The 27,983-nt window shown below is 42.6% G+C and overlaps 1 protein-coding gene across 4 annotated transcripts in view; it reads right to left on the bottom strand.

Annotated features, from left to right (window-relative positions):
* The window catches only part of ARNT2 (aryl hydrocarbon receptor nuclear translocator 2), a 108,119-nt gene that overhangs the window by 45,688 nt on the left and 34,448 nt on the right, over positions 1-27,983 (bottom strand). For 2 of the 4 annotated variants that reach the window (XM_074599864.1, XM_074599865.1), the window contains exons 4-7: positions 27,318-27,362; positions 24,414-24,627; positions 21,977-22,190; positions 1,453-1,555 (exon numbers count right to left, since the gene is read on the bottom strand). In XM_074599864.1, the coding sequence (XP_074455965.1) occupies positions 1,453-1,555; positions 21,977-22,190; positions 24,414-24,627; positions 27,318-27,362 (576 nt within the window). The remainder of the gene's footprint in view (positions 1-1,452; positions 1,556-21,976; positions 22,191-24,413; positions 24,628-27,317; positions 27,363-27,983) is intronic. The other 2 variants (XM_074599866.1, XM_074599867.1) reach the window with 1 other exon arrangement.

The following is a 27,983-nucleotide window of genomic DNA, read 5'->3' as shown; positions in this document are numbered from 1 at the left end:
TATGCCTAACTGTATAATTTTAACAATCCATTTGAAGCTAAGTAAATAGTTTGAAGGGTAAAACCAGTTCATTTTCAATGGAAAAAAGAACAATAACAATGAAATAAGTAATCACAAGGAAAGTTCATGTTATTTGAGGCTCAGTCTTCCCACAAGGTTTTTTGCTGTTATTATTCTTTTTTTTTTTAATACCAATCACTGCCAAGGAGAAGGAATGAACAATTAAAGTAACATTTAGAATTACAAAAACAATGGGGCTACTAGCATGTATAAAATTACTCTCATGCACTGGAGTTTACAGAATCAGGGTGCTAGGAACTAACTGCAATCTGAAATGTTGTTTTAAAAGCTGGGGAACAACTGTAAACAGGACATTAGGCCTGGTTTTCTTCGCACAAGAAAGTCTTCCTCACACGACCACTACGCGCAGCTTGGAGGAAGAGAAGGCAATGTCCCAAGTGTCTCTCTGCCAGGCTACTTTTCTTTCCCCCCAGTTAAGGAGGGAAAAGGAGCTACAGCTTAACTCTGATCTCGCAGGTATGAAGTATATAAACCCCTTACAAAGGCACCCACGAGCCATACGTTCAGCTTTCTCACACGACTGGAAGAATTCCACCACAGAACAGAAGCACAGGGATCTGTTTTAATCTGTCAAATATTTTGCTTTGCGTGTTTCATTCCGTAACAAATTTTGAATCATCTGTTTTCAACACGTATATTGGATATAGGCTGCAGATGCAATTATGTACTTTCCCCCTCAAACCGCACAGACAGAAATTCACTGCAATAGCTCCAGGCGTTTTATCCTGTTAGCACTACAACAACAGAAGAGTCCACAAGCCCCAGTCAGCAGCACTGGGCAGGCAGATCTCCTTAAAAAAGCCCAAGCAATGCAGGAGAAGTTGGAAAATTGCAAAATAAAACCCCTCTAACAATTACTCATTTATCTAGCATCAACCAGCTGACATCTGGTTAATTCATACCAGGCTTAGTTTAATTCCTACATAGCTGGCGAGTTTGCAACAGAATTCCTGTTTGTCTTCAAGATTCTTTTAATATTATTGGTTTGCTGAAAAAATACACGGAGTTGGGATTTCATTACACTTGCGAAAGCTTTACTCCCAAAGTATTGATTTGAATAATTTGACTAGAAGAGACAATGGCTTACATTCCAGGGGTGAAGCTGCCATGACATTCTCTTGGGAAAGCATCCTACACCCCTCACTGATAAAAATAACTGCAACACACAAATGAGGTGCTGTTTTGTCACCAATCATAAAGGAAGGCAGGTTTTGGTTTTACTCCAGTTCCAAAAGCAAGCATTCTGGAAATGTTTAATGGGAGTGTGTCATTACGCTTTTTTGAGCAAGGTCAAACTAGTGCAACAAAATGTCTGAAGTCTAATCTGAGACGGGACTGGAACCATCACAGGAATACAAGGTAAATGCGTACCTCATCCTGCAAATGAAAGAGCGCCTGGAGCCCATGCACATTCTCATTGAGGACTGCTGACCCTCCTTCTTTACTGTTCCAGTCTTCAAGTCCAGAATTCGTCCTAGAAAAGCCAGGGAGAGCAACTGATGTTCAGTACATAAATTTAAACCCATTTACTACCAACGAAGATGACAGTAAATTCATAAGCTAAACGCCATTAACCCAGCTAGGGGAAAAAACACCAACAAAAAAGTCTCGATCCTGGTCTCACATCAGCTATGTGCCGGCTTAACTAGTGATTCCAGGGAAGCTGACTCTGAGTCACAACAGTGATGGCTCTTTTCTCGGTTGGCCCAAGACCAACTTCCAAGGCAGGGTCAAACGTCCGGAAACAGAGAAGACAATGACAGCAGGCACTGCTTTTTGACTTGATCTGCTCGCTCCACTCTTTACCAGAACTGCGGATGAAACAACACACATCATTCCCCTGACAGCTGCTCCTCCTTCCCTGTGCTCTCGTGCCTATCCAGAATCCTCTCACCTAACACCTTCTCACATATTCAGAGCTGCAGCAACGGCGAGGGACACACAAGACCAAGCTTTTCTCCTTGATGATGAGATACAGGACATGTCACAGCAGCACTTGTGGTGGGGCCCTTTCAGAGCTGATAGAAAACTGACATGTCAGCATATTTTTAAAGTTAATTTTCAGCTGGATCAGTGAGATGATCTGACTCACCACATAGCAGCATGAGTCTACGCAAGGTCCGCGGCCGGACCCTGCTGATCAACATAAGCTGACTACAAACCTCAGAACCTCACCCCAGAAACACAGGATTGAAAAGGGATGACAGATACCAAGTCATTTCAAGAGAGGAGAGGACTGAGGGAGTGCGGAGCTGACACTCCGGCAGTAAGGTGGAGGACGTCATTATTAAAAAACAAAGGTAGCAAGGCGGTAACTGATTAATCTTTCCATTCTCCTGAGACAGAAGAGAAGGCAGTGATTACTACAGACAGGTTCAGCTCAGTGACAGCAGGGTTCCAGGTATCACCTAGAATCCCACCGTTTATCGCCAAAGAACTAACAGAATGGACTTTTGCATCTACAGCTCAGCTGCTACAGATGACTATAAAATCTTGCACATTAATAACACAGATTAGAAATGAATCACTGGCCCGGATTCACAACGCTTCAGGGCTGGATACAGCCGCAGAAGTGACAGTGGGCAAAAGAAAGGCAGTGGAACAGCTGCCAGACAATTAAATGACAGCCACCAGCACTGATGACACTTGGCCATGAAAAAACCCACATGTTTAAGGCAGGTACAGTATCTTTCAATAACTGAAACCATACAAGCCTTTAGTGTGATATAACCAGCCAAGTTTACAGCAGTATAGGACACCATATTCTGATTGTGCTAAGTTGAAAGAACCATGCAGAACACGTTCAAAGTCTCCCTCATCAGATCTCCTCAAATGTCCCTGTCCAAAAATATTCTGAAATAATTCCACTGCCAAACATTAATTTCAGAATTATTTTAACTGAAAACACTTACCTCCATCCACGAATGGGAATAAAATCACTACAAAACAGTTTAAAGATCAGTATTTTAGATAAGGAACTAGGCAGTAGCATTTTATTCTTAAGGTATACTAAAGATATCTACTTCTGGAGGAAAGCCATCCTGCCGACAGAAGGTCAGACTGTGTCATTTGGTGTGTCTCCAAGGTACACCTCAGATGGTTAAGAAGTTAGCAAGCCTGGGAGCAATTCCTAAAGATGCTTCAATTCAGAGCACCGGGATAGATATTACTATAGATGTACAACTCAGGTGTGAGCTGGGAAAGACCATACCACTGTATTAGCCGGCTCAGTTACGCTGACCCTACAATGTAGGGTGGATCTGAGGTTCAAACACACTTCCCTTCCCTGCAGCAGAGAGTCTGTCTCTCTGCCTCATTTTCTACATCCAAAGCCACAGCCTATTCCCCCATCCCCTCTACTAAACAAACAATTCAGAGAAATAAAATATCATTAGGCAGGAGACAAACTGAGTCACAAACGAAGGCAATGGACGATGAAGCAAATAAAGACAGAATGTATGTGCAGGACCCAGTGGCTGCCCATACGAGTATACAAGCCAAATCAAACCATTAAAAGCATTTTTCTCTTTGGATACGGTAACTTTGTCATACACATAAACAAAAGAAAAGTTTCCGTGCACTTTTTTTCCCCATTCCCATATAAATTCTAGAAGTGACACTCATCATCAAAAAACAGCGACAATAAACATAACTCAAACAGCTAATAGAAATATCTCAGTTTTCATCATCCAGGAATATCTATAAAAATATGTATACTTCACAATTACTTGGCTGCTAAGCCTAAAATTGCTGACACATGTTCCTTCGGCATGTCTGGAACCTCCGAAAGCAAAAGTCATAGTTTTTAAATTTAGCTTTTTGTTTGGCAATGTCTCAGAAATATGTACCAGATAACAAACGGTAGTCTAAATTTTGCCCTGACTTACAAAATCACTGCAGGGGGTATATGGGGATATGAGTCAGAGAAATGTTTGGTACATAGCTATTACAAGAAAGCACTCTCAGCAGCTTGCTCCAATACTCCATCGTGCGTGTGTTGACCTTGTAGAGCTTTAACAATACAGTGCAGATTTTGACAAAGAACAAGCCCTTCACGTCTCATATATTATTAGAAGCTTATGTTCAAATTATATGAAAAGGAGGAAGAATTATATTTGAACAGACTAAGGACAAAGCTTCCCATTTATCTCAAACAAACCCATCAGTGCACTCCCTGGGATAAGAGGGATCTCCTAAGACGTGGCATACCAGGGCTCGTATCTCTGGTGGAGCTTTTAAGTTAAGAATATTGGTGTCACCAGGTGTGTGGAGCCTATCTGGGAGAGTGGGAAACAGCTGGCTGTGAGACCTGTACGCAGCCAATGTGGCCATGCAGCACAGGTAAATGCCAGCTTTGGAAAAAGGAACGGCGTTAATACTCCCAAGGGCTTGCACCCCGTGTCTGCCCACAGTAGTGCATACACACCGCCAAGAGCTTTCTCTGTTTGGAGAGCCTTCCTGTTTAACGATGGCCATCTGGAGACAGCGTTACCCCTTTTTATTTTTGTGCTAACTGCTCAAAAAAATACCTTAGTTTCTAGACCTAGACTTCCAGCATTTAGCTTTTACCAGATAATTCTAAAGAGTACAGTGAGACAGAAAACGGTGAAGTCGGGACAAGCTGGAGTTGTACCACAGTATTTGCCATGACTTCTCCTTGCTGTGACAATCTGCGACAGCACCATGTCACCTGGTCTCAGGACAAAACGCACAGCGGTTTCTCCCCAGGCTCCTCGCCACTCCACACCTGACCCCGAGAAGGGGATGGACCCACACCGCTCCGCTTCTGCCAGCATGGAGCTGCAAAATCATCCTCCACCTGCTTTAATGTCAGCAGCTGCAGCCACTCACGTGATGGACCTTGGCAGGTCCCACATCGCAGTCAACCAAACCGACAAAAACTCAGTGTCATGCAGATGGCTCAGTTCAAGGAGGTGGCACGCTCCGATGATATCTCTGTCACAGAACCATAAAATATTCACATCTCCTTGTGTTCCTGCATCTTTTACGCTGGTGCTGCAACCTTGGTGATAAATGCTTGCTTAGGTTTCTCCACAGGAAACACACACAAAATGCATTTGATGTAAAAGTTGATGATTACATTCTTATTAATAAGAAATATTCTAGGATGCTCTGAATACTTCTGCTAACTGAATAGTGCACACATGCATTTTTTAAATTTCTTCTAGTTTCTTCAGAAGAACACTTTTAACAACCCAGTACCACCACCAGCTGGAACTCTTACGAGCTTCCCCATAAACTGGCAATTGCGTGTAGTTCATTTTCACGTTAAACTTTTCCCCTCTCCAGCTCCAGACCCAGCCCTCAGACGCAGCAAGTGCAGGATGCGTGTCTCAAATCACAGCACTTCTGTGGCAGACGCTGCTGTGTTATTACTGCCATTTACAGTCACTGCACAGCTCAGAGGAAACCAGAGTTTACTCTGCTGCAGAAGGAAAAGCAAATGAGCACAATGCTTATTAAAACCAGCACATAAATCTCTCTGGTCGGTCTGGGTATAATTGATAATTTGTTGAAATCTACCCACTGCAGCCCACATTCAGAAGGCAGGATTGCTTAAACCCATAATAAACCACTTGTCCTCTGAGCAGGAATCCACCACACGACCCAGGAAAGGGCTGCCAGAGGGGACCACAGAGGTGAGGACAGTGTGCAAGAGATTCATTATTTGGGCAAAATTACAGAAGCCATATAAAGCTCTTCCCACTAAAGAGATTAGTTAGTAACCAATCCAAGTACTGCGGACACATGCCAGAAACTTTCCCTTCGTGTTATGCTGCAGCATGTTATGATGCTCTAAGAACGTTCTTGCAATGATCAAGGGGACAAATGTTCATCTTGGCACTGATATGCCCCTTGTGTGTGCAAACAGTGAACAGACTATGCACAAACCTTCACCTTTTGGATGTCCATTTGCTACTGTGAACGTTCAAATACCTTTTCTGTGCTTGCAGTGTTTGAGCTGAACCTAAGCCACGGATTGGCCTGGGCCTACTGAAGTTCATGGGGTTTCAAATCTGGGAGTCTGGCACAAATCCATCTTTACACAAAAGCACCAGCCTGTTAGAAAATTTCTTCCTCCATGTTTAAGCACTGCACGCTAAGGTTTATAGCCTGGTAATCAAACACAGTCTGCTCTTTGTTACTTTTTTCAGTTCTTTCCTTTTTTTTGGTGGATTCAAAACACCATAAGCTTCAACACCCAATTCTACCACAAATGCCTTCTCTGCTGGATTTCCACTTCCTAAGAATCCTACAGTCTGTAATGAGAAAGAAAGGTTGTTACATGAGGGCGTTCTTCTGCAAAAATTTCACTGCCAGTTGAAATGGCTTTCTTTAAAAACAATCATATGGTATTCACATCCTGTTTGCAACATGGAAATATCCCTCTTTTGCAACAAAAGACCACTACCTGTTTACAAAGATCAGAAGAAATTTGTTTTGGCCTCCTGCACACGAAAATACTGTTAGCAAAGTACACGAGACAATTTTCCATTTCCCTCTAACTCAGTAGATGGACTGCTGCCTTGCGCAGAATCTTGGACCTGATAAGAAAACAGTCTGAATTAATATATGGAATCTCACCTTGCCCTCAATACCTTCAGCAAGCTTCATGCTGCAGTTGATAGTGTCTTGCCTTGCAAAGAACAAGTTAGATATTTCATAATTATTCTCAGCCACCGGATTGTCTACATGTTTCTTTCCAGGCAAAATAAAATAAAGAATAAACTAAGTTTGGCTTGGACAAGATAACAAAAGAAGACTTTGTGCTCATCAAAAATACTCCACAGGCAACTCAGGGAAGACAAACAGGACACAGGAATACTGCACCCAAAAACCCTTATGAAAACTAAAACCATCTTTATTTTAGCATAAAAATGGAAAAAGCGAGATAGGGATGCAGGAAAACAAGAGGAAATAATTAAAAATAAAAGCAAAGTGATGGTCAAGGTACTAATGCTTCTGGACACGGCTCCAAATGTAAGCTGACCCACAAACTGAAGGGTCAGAGAACAAAGGACGACTTCTGTAGCGATGCTCTCTATTAGTACGTTAAGTCTTTAGAAAGTAGTGGCAGAGATCAGCTTAAAGATGCATGTTCTCAACTCAAACTAGAAGCTGCCAGCCCATCACACGGAAGTACGACACTGCAAATGAACTATTTATCATTTGTAGGGAGGCAACAAAGAAAAGTCTTCATCACTCAGGAGCGCAGCATCACAAACCAACTGTTACTGTACCTTGGGATATGAAAGATGCGCATGGAGACAGCAATGGTGGTTGGACACTGACTCCACTACAGTTTGTACAGATATAAGATACAGGTCACTGCCTGGGATTAACAATAAAATTCCAGAAAACAAAGGGAAACTCTGCTTTTTTAAAATTTTTCATTTATCAGTTTACACATAGGCACCAACTACAGCTGAATGTTCAGCTTTATGCCAACTGAGGTGTCCAGCTGGCAGAGTTCCTCTTGAAAACAATGGATATGTTCTGAATACATAAACAAAATCTCTTCAACAAGAAGATTAAATAGCCTAAATTTGATCAATTTATATTAAATTACTCCTGATAAGCTCATGCCAGTACAAAGCAATTATTCTAATTCAACAATTAAAAGAAAATAAAAATCTTTAAAAATGTATACCCTTACAATTGAAAGGGATACAATTGTATATCGTGTTTAATGCAGCTCAGCGAGTGCTTTAAGCTCTATTAAGTTTAATAAATACACATCTGCCCTGTGGAACTCAATATAAAAAAAAATTACCGATTATCTAAGAACACATTAACAACCAAAACCGAACTGCAAACGCAGATTTGAAGGCTCTCCTTCCAGGAACTCACATTTACATAAAGCAGAAGCAGCTCGCAATATACAAACAGAACATTATACCTATTTTAAAAAAAAAAAAAAAGCATGGTCACACAGCTCATCTCTCAGCATTCTGGGTTTTACTATTTACATAAAGGTAATGGTCATAGAAGCACGGACATACCTAGCACATACATACACATATTAGAGTACACAGTCCCTGTCCTGGAAGCCCAAGTGCCTGCCCCACAGATGACAAGAAATTTCTCTACTGTAGGGTTGGTGAGACCGAGAGCAACTGCCACCACTCAGAAATATGCTGCTGGTCATCCACATGTCCTCTAAAAACAGAGCATCCCTTCAGCATCACAGCACCAAAGACAGGAACGATGTGGAGTGCACACACCAAACAACACAATCCCAATAAAACCGCACCCACAAAACGCGGCTCTGGCCCCTCACTAAGGAAAAGCAAACACACAAGTAATAAGAATAGCCTGGACACTCAAAACATAGAGGGACTTAAGAGCATCCTATTCAAGGATGGTCCTAAGACCATCCTAACTTCAAATTACAAACTAAGGGCAGAAGCACACGACCGGCACCAGTTACACTCCGTACCCAAAGCCAGCACTGATTTTACAGGATGCCTCTCTTGCTCACATCAGAGGTTACGGTGCAGCTCTCACAGGCAATGCCTGCTAACTGCTCGTTTATTTGAACACTACTACTTCATACTTACTGAGTAGTTAATGGTCTTTTATATCTACAACAAAGAAGACACCAGTTCTTGATAACATTTGAAACACACCGAGAGGCCATGAAGAATGCACAGCTCTGGAAAGCAAGAGCCTGATGAGGTTGTTTTCACAGAATAAATCTGCAAACTCGTGATGCTTAACTCATTCACCACAAAGCCCTGCCCGGTGACAAACCACCCCAGCATGCAGGCACCGGCACTCCTGCATCAGAGGCAGCACCGGCGGGTGGGACTGCTGCCAGGGCCCGCCGTGATGCAGAGCAGATGGGCTCCTACCAGGCAGCAGGCTTTTCTCCTTCGTACTTCAGATTCACACAAAAAAAGTATCAGAGCTGCACTGTTAGTGGTGTACACGTAGTTTTAACTCGCATGTAGAAAGGGTCTGTTCTCCAGACTGTCTCCCCTGCAGCCGCAGGAGCCCCTGGGTTCTGCCTGGAAAGGTCTGGTAGCACAGGTCGTCCCTCACTGGTATCACAGCCTTTATGGACCATAATCACAACTTCAACCCCTGGCTTACAGGAAGCTCAGGACACGGGAACATGCTCCTGATCATGTGGAGATGGTTGATGCAATCTAAATCTTTCCTGATATTAAAATCATGATCCTATCAAAACTTTCAAGGAGCTGGTCAGTAGGACTTTGAGGGAGGTAGCACTGCAGGTGGGAACAAGGTCTCCCTGTGCACACTTCCCACCCTTGCCTCCCGGTTGGTCTGACTGTACAGAGAGGATGGGACCTCCCCACAGCAGACTGCACCCTACCAGCAAGGCTGTACAGCAAGCCAACATTTATGCCTCTGTCCTCTGCCATACAGGATTTTGTGCCCTGGCTCAACTTACAGAATCACAGAATGCTCCAGGCTGAAGGGACCTTAAAGATCATCTAGTTCCAACCCCCTGCCCTGGGCAGGGACACCTCCCACTAGACCAGGCTGCTCAAAGCCCCATCCAGCCTGGCCTTGAACACCTCCAGGGATGGGGCAGCCACAGCTTCCTTGGGCAACCTGTTCCAGTGTCTCACCAACCTCACAGTAAAGAATTTCTTCCTCATATCTAATATAAATCTACAACTTCTCCAGAAGAATGAAGCCACGGGGACACTGGTATAGCGATATCCCTTGAGAATACAGCACACCTGTAAAAATCAGTCAGCCTCACGCAGCCTGGAACAAAATCAGGGACCACACAGAACTTCCCAGCTGTCATTATACCACACGCACATCAACCAAGGAGCTTGTGAACCATATCCCTACCCTACTGCACTTACCACTGCATTACAAAGCATTGCTAATACACCGATAAACAAATTTATCAGTATACAAAATAAATAACTGACTCCAAGCATGTACTTTTTGTTGGCAGACATTAAAGCAACTTTCAGAGGAGATGCACGCCTTTACTCCTGTTTTAACGATGAGGACACTGAAGCCCAAAGGAACAACTTCTCTTGCCTGCAGTCAGCCAGCAGCAGAGGTGCAGCTACTAACAGGGTCCAAGCTCATACAAGCAGCATGAGTTCTCAACACACTGTAGCTGTAGATAACAATTCTCAATAATATAATCCGCAGTGATTCTCAGAAAGTCCATAAAAATCTCATGACAATTATATGCTTATCAAGGCATAATCAGCTTAAATGAGAAATAAACACACATTATGCTTCCAAAAGACTATGGGCTGGGTGGCTGATTTATCTTTCTTTATATTTCCTGATAACTCTTGATGTATTAGTATAGAACCTGAAACAAATTAGCCCAAACATGGAAAAGAAATTTCACTTGAACCGAATACTCCATTTTCATGATGCTACTTAGAACCAGGACATGCTCTCTATTGCTCATTTTTCCCTCTGCACTCATGAAAAAATTCCTGAACTACCTATCCTGTAACGATGGCTGATGTTCCACTTATAAATATAAACCATCAAGGCCCACTCTCCCCACTAGCCTAGCTTCTCAGGGGGACTATTTGAACCTCTCTAAATATGTAAAGGTTTACATCATCTAATTGCAAAAGGCGTTGTATAAGCATCAGAGTCAAGTTATGACATTCCTACAATAGAACGAAGAGCTGATCCAACCAACAGCAAAGTTAAAAAATTTAAAAAGAGAAGTAATGCAATCGAAATGTAACTATTTTTAAATATCTGTCTGTTCCCTACTTACTAACTGGAGACACTGACCCACAGAGGGGGAATTGAAAAGCTTTCTCACCCCCTCTTGTTTTTCAATAAGAAACCCCTCACGTTACACAGCTGTTTGCTTAATACAACTTGTTCTTATAAAAGCTCACGAGGCCAAAAGGTCTCTGCTGTGCCTGCCTTCTTGTTTGGCTAACCAGTCTGCATCATGTAATTCTCCACAGTTTTGGGCAAATATGCATCATTTCAATTAAATTAAAAAGGAAACTATGTGGGCTTTTGAGCCTTGCTATTGAGTTAGTTTTGAGGGACTATCTGAAGGGATAGTGTTACACATCACACGCAAGTCTCTCCGCTGATGGACCTGGAAAAACTGGACATAAAATGCCAAGCAAACAATTCAAAGCACATGTTGAAAGTTATGTTATAACACAAAAACACCCCCAAAACATTTTAAGGACTAAATGTATTTTGAACCCTCAACAATGGTTATCTTATGTACAGGAAACATTCAGCATACTAAAAAAAAATACAGAAGCCCATACAGATGTACAAGCTCTTCCTAGGCATAAATAGAACATCATCTATCTCCATTTCCAGTTCCCTGCCTATAAAGCGGGATGATGATTCTCTCTTTTTTCATCCTTGCATTGCCCGTTCAAACTTTAGCAGCAGCAGCTTTATCTTGCCATAGGTTTGTATAAGTTCTGACACAGCCACGTTCTGATCTCTGCAGGGACCTTCAGGCTCAGTCACTAAACAATTAAGTATCACCAAGCTCACGGTTCCATGAGCTGGGCAGTTGGGGTAGCACTTCTGTTACAGTTATCAGGTGTATTTGAAGGAAAGCCTGAGCTGGAGAAAATGATCATACTAAGGCCAGCCAGTGATCCAAGACACAAAAAGCTCCTCAAAAGACAGAACAGACTTTCTATAACTAGAAAAAGGATGGAAAACCCCAGAAACAGTTACTCCAAAGCACCATCAGCAGAGACTCCCGTGACAGGACAGCTATCCAAAATAACTCTGCAATATGTAATTTATTCTTTTACCACTCACAGCTGCATAATAAATCAATATATAAAGGTTGTAAGTAGCTTTTAAATGAACCTATTTGTTTCATTTGAATGCTCAGCAGGAAGCTTCACTGAAAAACACTTCTGCCAAAAAAGCTTCAGCTCCTGGCATTCTGTATTACTTGTACTTCATTAGAAAAACTCAAATAACTAGGATATATGCTATATTAGTAAATACTAGTATCGTCTGGTTCTGAAATTTGGCTGTGGTCCGTTCTACACGAGCCGGTGACACACCATGGAACAGTCCACTAGAGGAAAGAAATAGTGACTGCAAGATGACTTTGTGAGTTATTTTGCTGGGGACGGAATTACATTTAAACACATAAGGGGGGAGAGAGAGCAAGAAGAACAAAAGGCCAAGCGACACTGTCTGGGTGTTTTTATAGGTTACTCCTTTAGTTCAGTTAAAATAAGGTTTGTGCGGCAAAACATCGTTACAGGTTCTAACCCTCTTTTTGAAGACTCAAGACACTTATGAATTACACGCAAAAGTCTCTACACTATGAAAACAGAAAAAAGAATGTTTGATGACAGAAGTTCAGATCTAAGGTACTACAATAAAACAGATCAAACCACAGAAAACTGAGAGTGAGCCATGTTACCACTCTGGCTGTGTGCTGCCATAGGGGAGGCTTTTCCCTCCGTGCAGCCCCTTGCAGGGTATCAGTGAGGAGCACGTGGGTGCCGTGGTCTCAGCGACCTGGTGGAAGGCCAGGGAAGGATGAAAGACCATAGAAGTCCTGCCTCTGCTGTCCCAGTATTATGAAATAGCAGAGCTTCAGCTAAGGAGAGAGAGATGACAGCAGCATGGGATAAGTCAATTATTCCCCTTTTGAAGCAAGCGGACACTTGGGTGGAATACTATCACTCCCAGGCACCACTGCTCCCTCTGCCCCCCTAGCCTGTTGCTACACCTCATCACATAATAATGAAATATTTTAGTGCATTGTATTAACTTCATTGAGACAACACAACATTCAAATTAGGCTAAAGGAAAAGCTTTCCTTTAAAAAGCCATCCGCAGGGCAGATGTTAAGGCTAATACTGGACCCTCCCAGCACCTGTGGAGTTCCCATCAAAGCAGTGAAGCACCTGAGATTTACAGGGGGTTGCAAGCAGGGCAAGTGCCAAAAGGCTCCAAAAGGCATGCTCGGACTGCTTTGTTGGCAATGTATTAACCAAAGAAGTTGGTCAGCTATTTGTGAAACACGAGTATTTTTTAAAGGGGGGGTGGAATATCACTAACTCCATATATTTCATCATGTTTAACAAAACAGAGCAGGTTGAATAAATATTGAACATTTAAAAAACCCACCACCCTTGAAACCCAGCAACTGAAAATGATCCAGTCAAACATCTGTGATAACAGACCGAAGTACGCAGCAGTTTCCAAGTGAGAAATTCATGGCGAAGACTGAAGAGAAATAACAACCGCAAAACCCACTTGCACATGCATGCCCAAACACTTGAAAATCCACCCTTAAATCATTCCCTAACGCTAATCAGGTGTAATAAGTCTGTCTCAGAGCACTATACGAAAGCTGCTTCCTTATTTTGGTAAAAACATGTACTGACCTCTTTAAACTACCATTATAATTACCAAAGTAATTTTAAAAAAATGCAACTTATTATCACAAGTTTTCCTTCCAGTACTATCCACCCAAACGGAGCATCTCAGCAGCAGGGAGACCAGTGGGTCACTGTATTTGTGTAGGAGTCGCTTTATGAACTGTTTCATACATAGCTGGCTTCTCCCAACATTTGGGATTTTTTTTCTCCCCAGGAACAGCCCTAGAGACCAAAGCAAAACAAAATTCTCTTGGCATAAGTTAGAAAGATTCAATGTACTACACGTTTAAAATGTGATCATTTGGAAGTACCTATTTTTTGAGAGCAGACTGGGTTTTTGCTACTTCTTCGGTATTGTCTAGTGTGTCAAAGGGCAGGAATTGCCCTCTAAGGCCTTAAAGTCCTCTCTCTCACATAACACAAAAATCCAAATCCCACCCTCCACGTTACCCTTGTAAGATCATGGTCACACAGCCACAAATGAATGAAGGATTTGTTTCATTCACTTCAACTGAAAAACAGGGCAAGCCACTTGCAAAGGACACATAAAGTCCCACATGCGTAATTTAATGCACAGAATATTTAAAACTTTCCTTGTCTTCCTTCTGGAGAGCCTCACTCTCCAGAAGGAGAGTGAGGCTCTCACTCACCCGCTATTTTGTCAGATGGAGTTGGTAAACTGTGCTTGATCATACCAAACGATGACAGAAGAGAAGCCGAAGACACGGAGGTTTTAGGCATCACTTCTAAGCACACACAGGTGGGGACTGACAAGATGTAGATGCCATACAGGCACGGGTTCCTTGTTTCCTGCTCCTAAACATCTACTGCACTAATCCATTTGTTTGCAAACAGAATGGGGACGGGGGAAGCAGAACATCCTCCATCCTACATGTAAAAACAGAATCACAGAATGGCAGGGGCTGGAAGGGACCTCTGGAGATCATCTAGTCCAACCCCCTGCCAGAGCAGGGTCACCCAGAGCAGGTCACACAGGAACGCGTCCAGGGGGGTTCTGAATGTCTCCAGAGATGGAGACTCCACCACCTCTCTGGGCAGCCTGTGCAAGGGCTCTGCCACCCTCAAAGGAAAGAAGTTCCTCCTCATGTTTAGGTGGAACTTCCTATGGTCGAGTTTGTGCCCGTGACCTCTTGTCCTGTCCCCGGGCACCACTGAAAAGAGCCTGGCCCCATCCTCCTGACACCCACCCTTTCAGTGTTTATAAGCTTTGACAAGGTCCCCCCTCAGTCGTCTTTTTTTCCAGTCTGAAAAGACCCAAGTCCCTCAGCCTCAGCCTTTCTTCATAAGAGACACAGTGCTCCAGGTGCGGCCTCACCAAGGCAGAGCAGAGGGGGAGGATGACCTCCCTCGACCTGCTGGCCACACTCTTCTTGATGCACCCCAGGATGCCACTGGCCTTCTTGGCCACAAGGGCACATTACTGATTCATGGTCATCCTGTTGTCCACAACAACCACCCTGCCAGATGAAAAAAAAAGCTGAAAACCCACAAATTCCTATGCTTGGCACTGCCCAAGTTCACAGGCCATCTCTGGCTGGCACTGTGATCTGCCTGCTATGAGAATAAACAGTCCACAAAAATGTGGGCAGATTTTTTCTTTGGAACAATGGCAAGGCAACGGGCTGGTGTGTACGGAAAGTCTTACATCTGAACATCCTCTTCACTCTCCGCAATGCCGGTGGGACTACATAACTTTGCTGAAAAACAGGTATCACATGGTGATTTGGTAGTTGTCAGCAACAAGACAAATCTCTTCCAAGATTTCACACTTAAAATAGGAAAAGATGCCTTGCCAAAATTGGCTTTTTCTGCAGTAAAACCAGACTGAAACCTGAAATACTCTGTTCACCCGAATCACTCATATATATTCTATACATGGCTGTATGTTTCAGTAATTCATGTGATGAAAAAGAGGGGACAACCTCAGTCTTGAAGCTTCTGTTTTCAAAGATCTCTCTGTTCCCTTCCACTGCAGGTGCAATAATCCTGGCACAGCAGTCTCCAGCCTCCACCCTTCTAAAGACTGAAGTGAGGCGGGTATGTGGGTATGTGTGTGTAGATGGAAAAAGCCATAAAATATGAAGAGTCAAGTTTCAGACAGTCCTGCAGAGACAGAAAAGATTTCAGGATGTCTCGTATCATGTATATGGAAAGTTTCTCTCCTCCCCATCTTGCCCACTTTGCTGTGCGTTGTCCGCTGGGTGCCTGCTTGTCTTCACCCTACAGGTTGTTTTGTTTCACGGACATTCCGTGAAAACAGCTGATGATGACCCACTCTTTTATCCTGGGATAAAAAGCACAAGTAGTTATTAACTCTCTCTATAAACAAAAAATTATACAAGTCATGCCCTACCTGCCCAGAGGCTAATGGTCTTGTTGGTCAGTCATCCTGTGCCCTTAGATGTTAAAATCTAAAATACCGAGATCTGGTTTTAATTCTCTGTACTCTGACTTCCTAAGCTGCTGGGCTGGGCACATTTCAGAGACAGATGGTTCTTTAGGGTTCACATACTTAAAAGAGTTCACAGACAGAAGTAAAGAAAAATAAAGAAATCAAATGCTGTCAGCTGAAACAGCCCTTTACACGCAGAATACCATTCTGATACAAAACCCTCTGGTAAATGTGCTCTTCAGAACCAAAGGGCAGAGAACAAAGTCCCAAAGGAGCTTTACTACAGCTCCTTATTTTGTTGACTGCTTCAGCAAGGACACAGTTCTCTGAACAAAAGGAGTTTGGTTGGTGTTTTTTTTAAGATTTTTTTTTTTTCACGGTTATGAGCTCTGGGTAGAAAAGCTCACATCTTTGGCAAGTATCTTAATTTCTTCAAAAGGCACAGGGAAGACAAAGCACCTCACAATATATTTTGGTATAAATTTTTTGGCACCAATACCTAAAATAGACTTTTTTACCATTTTGTTGTGGGTTTCTTTTTTAATAAGCAGGCTGATCAAATTTTCAACTGGATGAGGAGAAGCTCCCTGGTTTGCTAATACAGTGCAGAAGTCATCCCACTGTTTTGATAATATATTAGTTTTTCATTAGAGATGAGTTTTACTGTTACTGATGATGACATTTAAGGCATAAGAGAATTGTATTTGCCAGGGCTGAGTTTCTGGTCATGTCTCAAGTTAGTCTTTGAATTTCTTCAGAGAATTTTGCACATAAGAGCCAAATAGGAGTCTCATCCAGCTCTCGTCCATATCAGTTGGAGTCTCTCCTAAATCATTCGTTGAAGTCACGTGCAAACCAGTGGTCATGAATAAGAGCCACATCTGCATTCACTGGCTGGCTGTGCGTATGAGAAGAATTTCCTTTCTTCTAAGATCATGCAGGAATCAGTGTTGGAAAACTGACATGGAAGTATAAGACAGCTCACAGCGCAAAAAAAATCCTGCGCTGATTTTCAGGAAGAGTATCTGTTGTAGACAGAAGTTATTCCTAATCTTCTCTTTCACATGGTTATTTACCGTTTGTTGAGCACTTCCCATCTGCGCAGTGCTGTGGAAAGCTTAACTTTGCTTCTCCACCAGTCTCTGGCACTGCCCTCCTGAGTTAAACACTATTTTTCTCATTTTTACAGACAATTTGACTCTATCTACGGCATCTGGATTTTGTGGTTGTGTCTACAAACCGTCCTTAGTAACAGAAAGCTTTGCAGTTGGCCAGAAAACTGCACATGCTGAAACCATCATTGCACGACCATATACTCTTTGAAGGTTCCATGAGACGGGATCCCCAATCCAAATCTCTGCTTGTGTAACATGGAGTGATGTTTCCGTCATATTCATGAACCGCAGTGAATTGTCACCCAATGGTCTTTTCTTCTGAAAAGGTACCTATCAGCTTAACTTTTGCTGTGGTCAGTCACCGTTTCCATCATAAAGTTCTACTTTTCTGTGCTTACAAAATATGGCAATAAAATACCATGCCAAGATTAAACTTGGCATACAAGTCCTGTCCAGAACCAACCTCAATTAATCTTTTTTCAGCTAGCAAGTAAACTGACTTAGTCTTTTTTAAATCACTTGAAAATGAAAGCTGTAGAGGTTCTGGTTCTCATCATTTTCTTGCAGTCACAGGTTCGCCGTTCCAGCACCCCTTAACTACTCAGCTAAAACAGTTTGCAAGGACTCCTTCTGATCCTGAATGTCCCGAGGAGGCTTTGTGCCAAGGATGGGATTACATATGCTGCTCCCTGCCTCGCCTTAGCTATAGAGAGCGAGGCTGAAGAAAGACGTTATAGCTGGCTTACTATGTGCTGTTTGGAGGCTCAAAATTGAACATAATAAACTCGGGTGTTTCCCATTTGCACCACTGGAGATGCCAGCTGCAGGAACAGGGACCTCCCAGCCTTGACAAGCATCTCTCAGACACACCATGGAATCACTCGGAGTACTTCTGGGCAACCATACAGAGGTACCTATATTCCTCATCCTATTCTTTCATGAACTGCTTATGGAGAATTAGATTGGTAGAAATCAGTCTGGCAAAGTGTTCTGGAACACCAGATCTTAACAGAAGGACAGTACTTGCTCAATCATTTTTTGGAGGGTAAATGTAACAGAGGCATTCTTCAAAAGTTGTTTTTCTTTGCACTTAAATCTAAGTTTTGGCTGTTCTCTGCACCATCAGAGATTTGTTGTATGCGGCTGTTTAGAGGCTCCCACTTGCATTAGGATTACACCGCGTTATGTGTTACTGAGCCCTCAACAACTTCCAACCCTGAACTTGCTTCTGAACCCAACATCCATCAAATTTCACCAGTGCATCCTAAGGGCCACTGGATCCTACTGTACGATCTGATCTTCAGCCCTATTTGAAGTGATTTGTTTTCCCATCTGCAGATTTCCAAGAACAGAGAGGGAAAATAAATTATTACTCTGAATATCTGCCCTATTCTGATTAATCATGCCCATGACGCATACAAAGACTTCTTGGGAGCACTATCTGTTGCTATCATCAAGTCTCAGCTGCTCTCTTTTCTAGAGCATTTCAAGCCATACATATACTTCACAGTTCAGCTTTTCTGTTGCTACAATGTGTTAGCAATTAATGTACAATAAACAAGCAGACAATTGTTCCATTTCCAGGGAATAAAATCTCCAAGGATATAAAATGGAATAGAAACTATCCATCCTTCCCCATATCCTGAGAGTTAAAAATAGAGCAAGCAATTAACTCCCCAAATGCACGACGTGGTTTAGGCCATAGTTAAACAGCCACTTCAATTTGGCACAGGCTTTTACTGCTCCTGAAGTCTTGATCTCTCCTTATCCTTAACTATTCACTCCTCGCTTCTCCTTGGTGTTAGCACACCAAGCAGCAAGTTCAAGCAACCCTATGATAAGGGCGGGGGGTGGGGGGGGGCAAGCAAAGAGCTGTCTCTACCAAAACCAAGGGTTTTTTTGCTTAGCTTAGCTGTCAGCTGGGTCAGCCCCCTTGATGTGACTCATCGTAGTACCACATAAATGCCAAAGGAGAGGGTGAGATGAGGTGAGGATTGCATAAACTGGGGCGACTGCCAAAGACACGCTCATGCAGCCCCAGCCCCAGCCTTATTCCTGGGGGCAGAAATGTGAGAGGGAGCCTGCTTTCTCCACCGGCTTGTTCTCTGTTGCTCTCCTTAGGCAGTGGCAGCCTCCCAAGTCCTCCGGGTCTGGAGCAGCTTCTCTGGGTAGCAGGATCGCTAAGAGGTGCTGGGAAAAACCCAGCAATGCAGCACTAACGATCAGCGCTTGTAACGGGAAGAACAAATACAACTAAAGGACTTTGCTCTGATCTGACACAAGGCAAATGAAGTTTCTCCTTTGTCAAGATGCTGTCGTTGTTTCCCCAGTTCAAGGGCTGAAGGAGGAGGTTACAGGGTTGAGAAAATGGACCCTGAGAAGATGAGGGAGAGAGCAAAATTAAAAACCATAACATATTATTACACTTTCACGTGCAAATCTCTTCTTTTCCCCAAGCAGAGCCTGTGCTCAACAGCAAGAGGTCACCAAAAGATGCAGATTTTCCTGCTCCCTACAGTGAACTTCACTTTGAGCAGGAAAAATGTCAAATGCAGCTAGCTGGCTTGTGGTTTGCATCTCTTTCAAGCTCTGCGCTGCCCTTTGCTCTGCGTGAAACACAACTTTGGAAAGCCAAGAGAGACTTGGGGGCTGCCCAAATGGTTTGATAAACACTGACTTAAAGGAAGCGCATTTGCCTACTTTAAAACGTCACTAAGGCACTCATTATTTCTGTTCATTACAATATTTCATTTTATTCCTACCTGTTACTAAGCTGCTACTCTCAATACGGCCTGTGCTCCCAGAAAGGTATCTCAAAGGAGCGACAGCGATACTACTAAAGTCCTGCTGTGTGTTGTTTATAAGCGAAGTGATGCAGTCCAGACAGTCCTTATAGAAGACTGCTTCTCTTATTTAATGGTTCCTTACAGGGTCAAGGAAATGCAAGCTTAATATAACAAATCTTGAGCTTTCTGTATATCTATATATTCCACAGACTGACAGAACTACTAGTATACTAACTAAATGGACTTCACCAGTCACGTCTTTAAAACAAAACCACTTAAAAAGCACGACTACATTACAATGTCACTTTCTTTACACTAACTTTATTAAAAAGCTAGAAAAATGCAGCAGACACTTTAAAAATCTGTTCTATTATGATCTTCTGAGAGATGGTGTACATACAACTATATGCCTATGCTTGATTCAGAAACAGACCGACGATTGTGCTTATGGCTGGCCAAAAAATTGCACTGCACATGTAACCACAATAACTTTGTAAAGGCAAACTCACACCCTGTGCCCCATACAGTTAGGACCAATTACGCGCTATTCTTACTTGCATTTGCTCGGAACAGTTGTAACTACAGACGCTCTCCAGTCCCTAAAAAGCACCTTTCTCCATCCAGCCTGCCTCTGCTGCAGGCTACCCCGGCTCTAAACGGGCTGATGCTTTCCTCACACTTGGAAAATGTTCAGCTGACCACGTACAGCAGATTTATGGGCCTTCTGTGTCAATCGGACAACTCCAAAGGACTCAGGCAGGAAAAAGATTTAGGCCTATAAATACCATTATTTGAAGTTCTCTTTCCACTGGCTACAGATGAATTCAGTGTAGAAGAAAAGCACACAGTTAAAACTGGAAAAAATACAGAGCTGGGTTTTCAGAAGTGCTCTGTGTTTGTCTAGTCCTGCTCCAGTTTGAGCAGGTTAAGCCCCATAACAGAGCACTTTTGGAAGTTGAAACACCACTGTCCACTGAGGCTCTGGAGTAATTGCTTCTTGGAGGAAGATGGTACATGCGTTAAAACGTACTACATGCTACATAATAAAAACAGAGGTTGTGCTCTTTTGCAAGCCTCGTGGTATGAAACTCAGCTGGTTTGCTCTGCACAGGTTCCCCTAACTGTTCACTTGGTTTCCATCCATCTGGATTTTCACCACAGAATTTTGCTTTGAGTTTCCAATTTGAATACACGAAAGCTCTGCCAAAACCACATCACATTCAAGCCACAGGAAATCATGAATTTGGCACTGTTTTGACGTGGAAGCTGTAAACAGTGTGCAGGTTCACTCAAAATTGGATCCCTGTCCTTTGAGTTATGAAACACAGCAGAACTACCACCAAACCAGGTCAGAATTCTGAATTACTAAAGCAAGGAGAAATTACGTGACTTTTGCACGGATCAGGATTTTGTTAAAAATATTTTCGCCTAGCTTTTTTCCTTTAGCTAGAGACATACTATGTGGAAGAATAAAAAGAAGAGCTGGGTTTCCTCCTTTCCAAGTTTGAGTTAAAACAGGATTTAGCTAGTTCTCATAGCTCTAACATACACATGTCCTATTAACGACAAGGGTACTTTCCTATTTGCAGTCTTGAGCATGAATAACTGTAAAAACCAGAGTTATACTGAAGATATGAATATGATTTAGTTTTATGTGCAAAATCATAAGGGGTCAACTTACGGTTAATATACACCACTGCTACAGGAGCGAGCCTCCCGTTTAAAATCCACCAGACTGTCAGCTGCCCAACACTGGATTTTTTCCCCAGGATTCCCGTTAGCAAACGGCAAGGAACTTATACGAAAATGGAAAAGTCTGAAGTATGATTTTTGCCTTCAAAATAAACACTGCCCTAAAGAAACACATAGTTGTGAAGAAGTCACAAGTTCATTGGGGACGAAAGGCAAACAATCTAGATTTCCAGAGCAAGCCTGAAAAGAATCCAGATTCCAAAACTAACCAAGCCAGAAGTTCGAATGCAGAGCTACGTGAGGGTGGTTTGACTGAAGTCAAACAAATAGGAAGCAAAATGTCGTCATGCAAAAGACGATTTATATTACTGCACTGCCTGCAAGAAAATGCAGTTTGATCTTGCTGAATTTCATTTTTACCAGATTTTTAAACCAGGTGTTTTGAACGCCAGAAAAACTGCAGGGATCCATAACACACAGAGCCATACATCAGACATATCTGACCTGTCATAGAGTTTTCAGATGTACATAGTTGCTCTCGCAGCTTTTCCACGTCGTCTGGATGAACCTGTTCATACAAAGTGCTGCCAAACCATTCGGACTGCGGCTGGTTCAGCACAGGAGTCACAGAATCTGATACGTAGATCACTCTTCCCGTCTCAGCTGCAACTACAAACAGGAACCCATCTGCAGCCTCCAGGATAAGATGTTTCAGTTCCTTCCAAAGAAAGGATTTGATTAGAATGCCAGCAAGAAAAGGGAATTAAATAACCCATCTGTCACTGTCAAAGAATATTGTTTTCTTGCGATCTTAGTAGCTGATCACAACCTAGGCAGAAATTTTCACTGTAGTATTGAGGTAACAACACAACCAAACTTGCAGCAAGCCATAAATTGCTGATCTTAATAACAAACAACACTTTGTTTTCCTTTATTACCTTTCATCTAGCGATCTCAATGCTCTTTAGGAAAATTAAGTAACTAAAACTCACCGCATAGTGTGTGATAGGCATCTAACATTAAAAAAATAAAAAGTCACTTCAGAGTACAAACAGAGGAAATGAACAGCTATAACTCACATAGCAAACTCATCCCTTAATTAAACGTCTTGAATAATTTAATTGGAAAGAAACCAACAAGTCTTTCTGGTTTGCTGTTTGGTTGTTTGGTTTTTTCCCCTCAGGATGAGCTCTGTTTGTAAATTAAACAGTCACTGGATAAAAGGCAGAAAGTGTAATGGGAACAAGGACAGCAAGCCCCAGCCTCCCCTCCCATGAGGGGCCCCGAGCCACTACGCAAGAAAACCGTACCGCTTCTTGCTTTCTTTTTCCAACCGGTGAATATGAAGCCTCAGAGATCCAGGGGGTCTGGAACACCTCTGCCTTTGGCCTTTTCCTTACACTGTCCCCTGCTCATCATCCTGGGTACTTCTGTCCTGAGACACCCACACACTCGCCTGAGATGCAGCACCCAGAGCCCCGACCCCACCTGGGGACTGGAAGAGGGACCGTAGGCCTTTCAAGCAAGGTACTTCTGTCCCTCACTTTCAGACACTGGGTTTAGACACCCAGTACCTTGAATTGCATATGCAAAGAGCTGACTATGCATCACACAGAAACACTACGTCTGCTTAACGGAGCTTGAAAACCTCTCATGGGAAAGGATGACAACTACCACCCCAAATCCTGGGAAACACGCTCGAAAAGCCTTTGCTTGGTGGCTCCAGCGACCATCAGAGCTTGTTAAGATGCTGCATCTAGAACTCAGACAGAGAGCTCTGGACAATCTGAGTCCCATTCCAGGTTAGACAGCACAGTACGGCTAAGTTTGCAAGTGGTAAACATTAGCTGATAAGGTGAGGATCAAAATCTGGAAATTATACTAAAGAAATGGATAACTCATCTCAAGAAACACTTAACAGACTGCCAACTTCTGCTGCTTTATTGTAGAGAAAGCACATCAATTCTGAAGCAATGACTAAATAAAAAACCTCACTGCGTAGCTGGCTACACTATACAGAGAATAATGAGACCTGTTTTGCATACCTTATTAACAAAGATGAAGATAAACTCTGTCATTCTGCAGGGTTCAAAAAAAAAAAAACAAAACACAAAAAAAACCCCCACAACCCAAAAAGTTGCAATGAGAAGCGACCAGGCTGCCCTACCAACAACCAGCTGAACGGCACAGTCCCCCCAGGAAAGCCAGAATAAGGAGGGATGTGAACACCGAGAGGGCAGCAGCCCCTGCTGATTCTCTAATAGAAAGAAGCATTGCCTCTAGCCATAACTTACACGTGTAAGTGCTTAAATCGTTCAGACCACAAAAATGCACATTACACCCGTAGGACTTCAAAAACAATGAAGGTGGCAGGAATTTCCAGTGCACTCGGTTAAACACAGTTTTCCTTCGAGCACTGGGTGCATCTTCCTTCTTCCATCAAAAATGTAGCCAAGGAAGTACCTCAGCCAGTACAGATGGGATTCATCTCTGCCCAGTTCAGCTGCCGGGAACTTAGGCATTAAGACTAAACAATGTTTTTAACTTTCCTCTAAACCAAGCAGGGAGAGGCAGGTCATTCCAGATTCATTTTTACCTATTTTAGAGAATCTTTGTTAGGACGGGAAGAACCCAGTTCTGGAGGTAAAAATTCCTTTCCAATGATGAGAGAGAGCAAGTGACTTGCTTTTCAAATGGACAGACCTCAACGATAAGAATGACCACTTTGCTGCTTCAGGGAGACGGATTTGTCATACAGTTAAGATCTAGTCCAAACAGTCACAAAAAATCGTCTGTATTCACATCTTGGATATGTAGCTTGTACCAGTTACTACATAACAGTGAAGCATCAACCTGAGACTTTACTCCTCTCAGCATTTCCTCACATCATTTAAGATCACAAACCAGAGAAAACAGACATTTGCAAAAAAAAAAAATCTACCTGTTCTGTAAGAAACGAAGGCTTGTAAGCTCCATCAGTAGATTTGTTTCCAGTGCCCCTCATTGATTTCATGTGTGAAACGGCCATTCGAAGAATTGTCAACTTGTCGGGCTTACGAGCCAACGCGCTACAAGTGGGTACCATATCGGACAGTTCGGTGATGTACTGCGTCATCTTATTCCTCCTGCGCCTCTCAATTTCACTATGATTCTCCCTGAACATTTAAAGAAACACCAAATCAACAGAAAAGCCGACATGATCAGTGTAAGAATTTCAATTAGAGGTAACGAATCATAATACTTTGCACTTGTTTTGCTGGTTTCACCCCAGGAGAGCAAAGTGCTTTACAAAGCTAAGTACTATTACCCCTCAGTTTATAGACAGAAAATCCAGGCCCCAGAAGGATAAATATGATTCTCCATAGCTGTGAAAAGAGACCATATTTCTAGCTATTGGCTTCTGGCCTTAATCTCTTAACCAGTTTAATCTCCTTTGGTTTAAAGGCCAAAAAAAATGAAGTAGAAAGATGTGACGAACTGACAACTGCCCGCTCCAGCCAAACTCCTATATTTGCCATGATGCATCTCACAGCTTCCAGTCCTTGCTCAAGGTGTTGGATCTGCTTATAAAAGGTCTCTTTTAGGGGAAACCTCTCACTAACAGCTGAGTCAGGTCAGCCGTAAGTGTCAGCTCTGACTTAAAAAAAAACCCCTACTCAATGACAACACAGATCTCCAGTCTTGTAACGCTGTGTGGAACATCCTGTGTCCCTGCCAGGGGACGCTACATGCCTATAGGATCAGCCTACAGGACTGGGACCATATATGGTATAACAGTACATACAAAAAAAGCCCCAGTAAATAAATAAAATGAGTACGAAAGACAGCAAGTAAACATCTGGCTTGTCAGACATAGATCAGAATTTATGTTTGAGAACCGTCTAGCACAGCGGGGAAATAACAATGCAGTACTCGATGCTGCCCCATTTTGGGCTGAGCTCCAACGTTCTCATCCTTTATAGCAAACGTATGACTGAGGTGGCGAGTCAGATCTGAGAATTCTCAAAATGGACAGTCACCAAAATTCTTCAGAGCTGAAGATTAGGAGCTCAGTTTTCACACACTGTAAGTCACCGTTACTTCATCACTATTAAGGAATTACACCAACACATACATCTGAAATGGTCCAAATGGACCTAGAATACTTCAGTGCCTAGCACTTATTTTTCCCATACTGTACCTGTCAGGTGGCAGCTAAATACAAGTACACGACAGGTACATGATGCTTCAGATGTCAAAGCAGCATCTTCCACTGATTTCAATGAGCTGGGCATGGCATTTTCTTGTGGGCTCGCTGGCTGATCCAGCAAGATGTGGAAGGTGATCGCTTGGAGAGTCCACCAGCACTGACCGGTATGATAACATAACTTTAAAAGAAACTGCAACATTCTTTGGAACTGACTGTTATGGCTGATAATGAAAGTAGAAGCTAGGTTTGGCATACTTTTTGGCTACTTTTAATAACGGAGCCTTTTCTTAAAAAGCAGGAAAGAATCTGAGTTGTAGCATGCTGCTTCCTGAAATAGAGGGCTGCATGGGCTTGCCCTGCTTTACAGTGTGTATCCTGCCCCTGCACATATCGGTGCTATACGCATGAGGCACTGTCTCCAGAAATACCACTTGTTAAGGCTACATGCAGAGTTATTATTCTTACTGATGCCTATGCTTACCATCTGATATTCAGGAAATCCAGCCAGGGGTCCCTGCAATGATAGCCCATGGTCCTTCAGTAAATTACCCCGCGTCCCTTGGTTAAGGTCACTATCTACGTAGCTATCTATATTACGCTGCAACAGTGAACCTTTCCATTTCAAAGGGCTGATAAACAGCCTTTGTGTGGGTCTGCACAGATGTGGGAGGGAACAGTGCCTGTGGGAGTTGGATCCTAGACACATCCACAAGCAGAACAGCTCGTGTGACAGTGCACTGTACAGAAGAGCACACGTGTGCACATCTCAGCATATACATGCACAAAAATATGGACAAGGGGAAGAAAAATGCATTTTTACATGATGAAAGCTTGCTCTAAGTTCAGCATTTTCACAGAAATGGTGATCAGAAAAAGAGAGAGACAAAGAACACACATATTCAACATATATTCACACATATTCAAAATATATTTTACATTTATAAATACATATTACATTGTTTGCCACTAAAGTATTTTAGTAGTCCTGAACATTGAAAACAACCATTATAAAGAGTAACCAAAGAGATTGCAAAACTTCCTGAGGAGAAAGAGAAGAATATGCAACAGTCCATTTCATCTATGATCATAAAAACTAAAAAGTAATAGCATATTAATCAACTGGCCGTGAAAACGTTCAAGCAAACAAACCCCTGACATTTTCCTGAAACTAGTTCAAACTGAAACCCTTAAAAGCAAAAGAGGGGCTGTGCGCCTCTTCCAAAAGTGTTTGCCTTAGGAACCCTGGCATTCATAAACACGTATACAGAATGATGTTCTACTGCTGTCATGTATAACTTTGTTTTTATATGGAAATTTTGGAGGGATGTTAAATTTTAGGATACTGCAGGAGATGATCCAAACCCACTTAAGGTCCAGGGTTAGTAGTTCTAATTTTAAGCATTTTTGGATCAGCCAACCCTCCCAACTTTTGATCAGTCAGAATGGCATCATATAAAATAAAAATGGGGGCACACTGTATTTGATTTTCCTTTTTCCTACCTGACCATCCTTTCTGTGACAGCAGTACTTTGATCATGGTCCCACCTAGAAACAAAATAACCAGCTCTCTAAACTAAGGCACACCTACTGAGATTTTGTGGGCACGAACATCCCCCTCTTTTCTCTCAGCAGAAGAGCTCTACAGAACACGCCTACCTTGCAAACTTTTCCTTATCACCAGAGATTTGATCACCATCATACCTAGAAACAAAGGACAGTAAGTAAATCCCCAAGGGTTATGCATTGCATGACAGTCAACACACAGCAGAAAGCCAAGAGGTTCACAACTGCAAACTATTACAAATAACAGCAAGAAAAACGAGGGCATGAGAATGATAAAGCAAAGAAAACGTAGAGTCTGATGAAACTTCCAAGCCATGCCGATTCAAAAGCTTCATTTGTATACTTAAAAAAGTTGGAGACACGTTTCAGTGGATTTATGCAAACACTTTGACATACACTCATTGCTTGGAGAAACTTAACAATCAGCACCATTACAGAAAACACCACCGAGCTTTTATCGACAGCAGCCCATGAAATATTCATTGCTGTGCTGGAAGTGAAAGAGCTGTATCTTTTCCAGATTGCAACCACAACTCACTCCATTCAGCAGAGGGCACTGATGATCTACAGATAACATGGGAGGGCAGAGACACGCGCTTAAGTGCAATGCATCATATAAGGATGCCTTCAGAAAACAGCTCTAGTAGGTACAGGCACTGTACCGCCTGTTGGGGAGACCGGCCAAAGTCAGCCAGGCAGATGAAACTGCTGGGTAAATAAAGAAATTAAAACTGCCTTAAATCCCTAGGAGTAAACAGG

Source organism: Larus michahellis, chromosome 9 (assembly GCF_964199755.1).
Source record: "Larus michahellis chromosome 9, bLarMic1.1, whole genome shotgun sequence".
Lineage (NCBI taxonomy): Eukaryota > Metazoa > Chordata > Aves > Charadriiformes > Laridae > Larus > Larus michahellis.
This window is presented reverse-complemented; position numbering and strand designations above follow the sequence as displayed.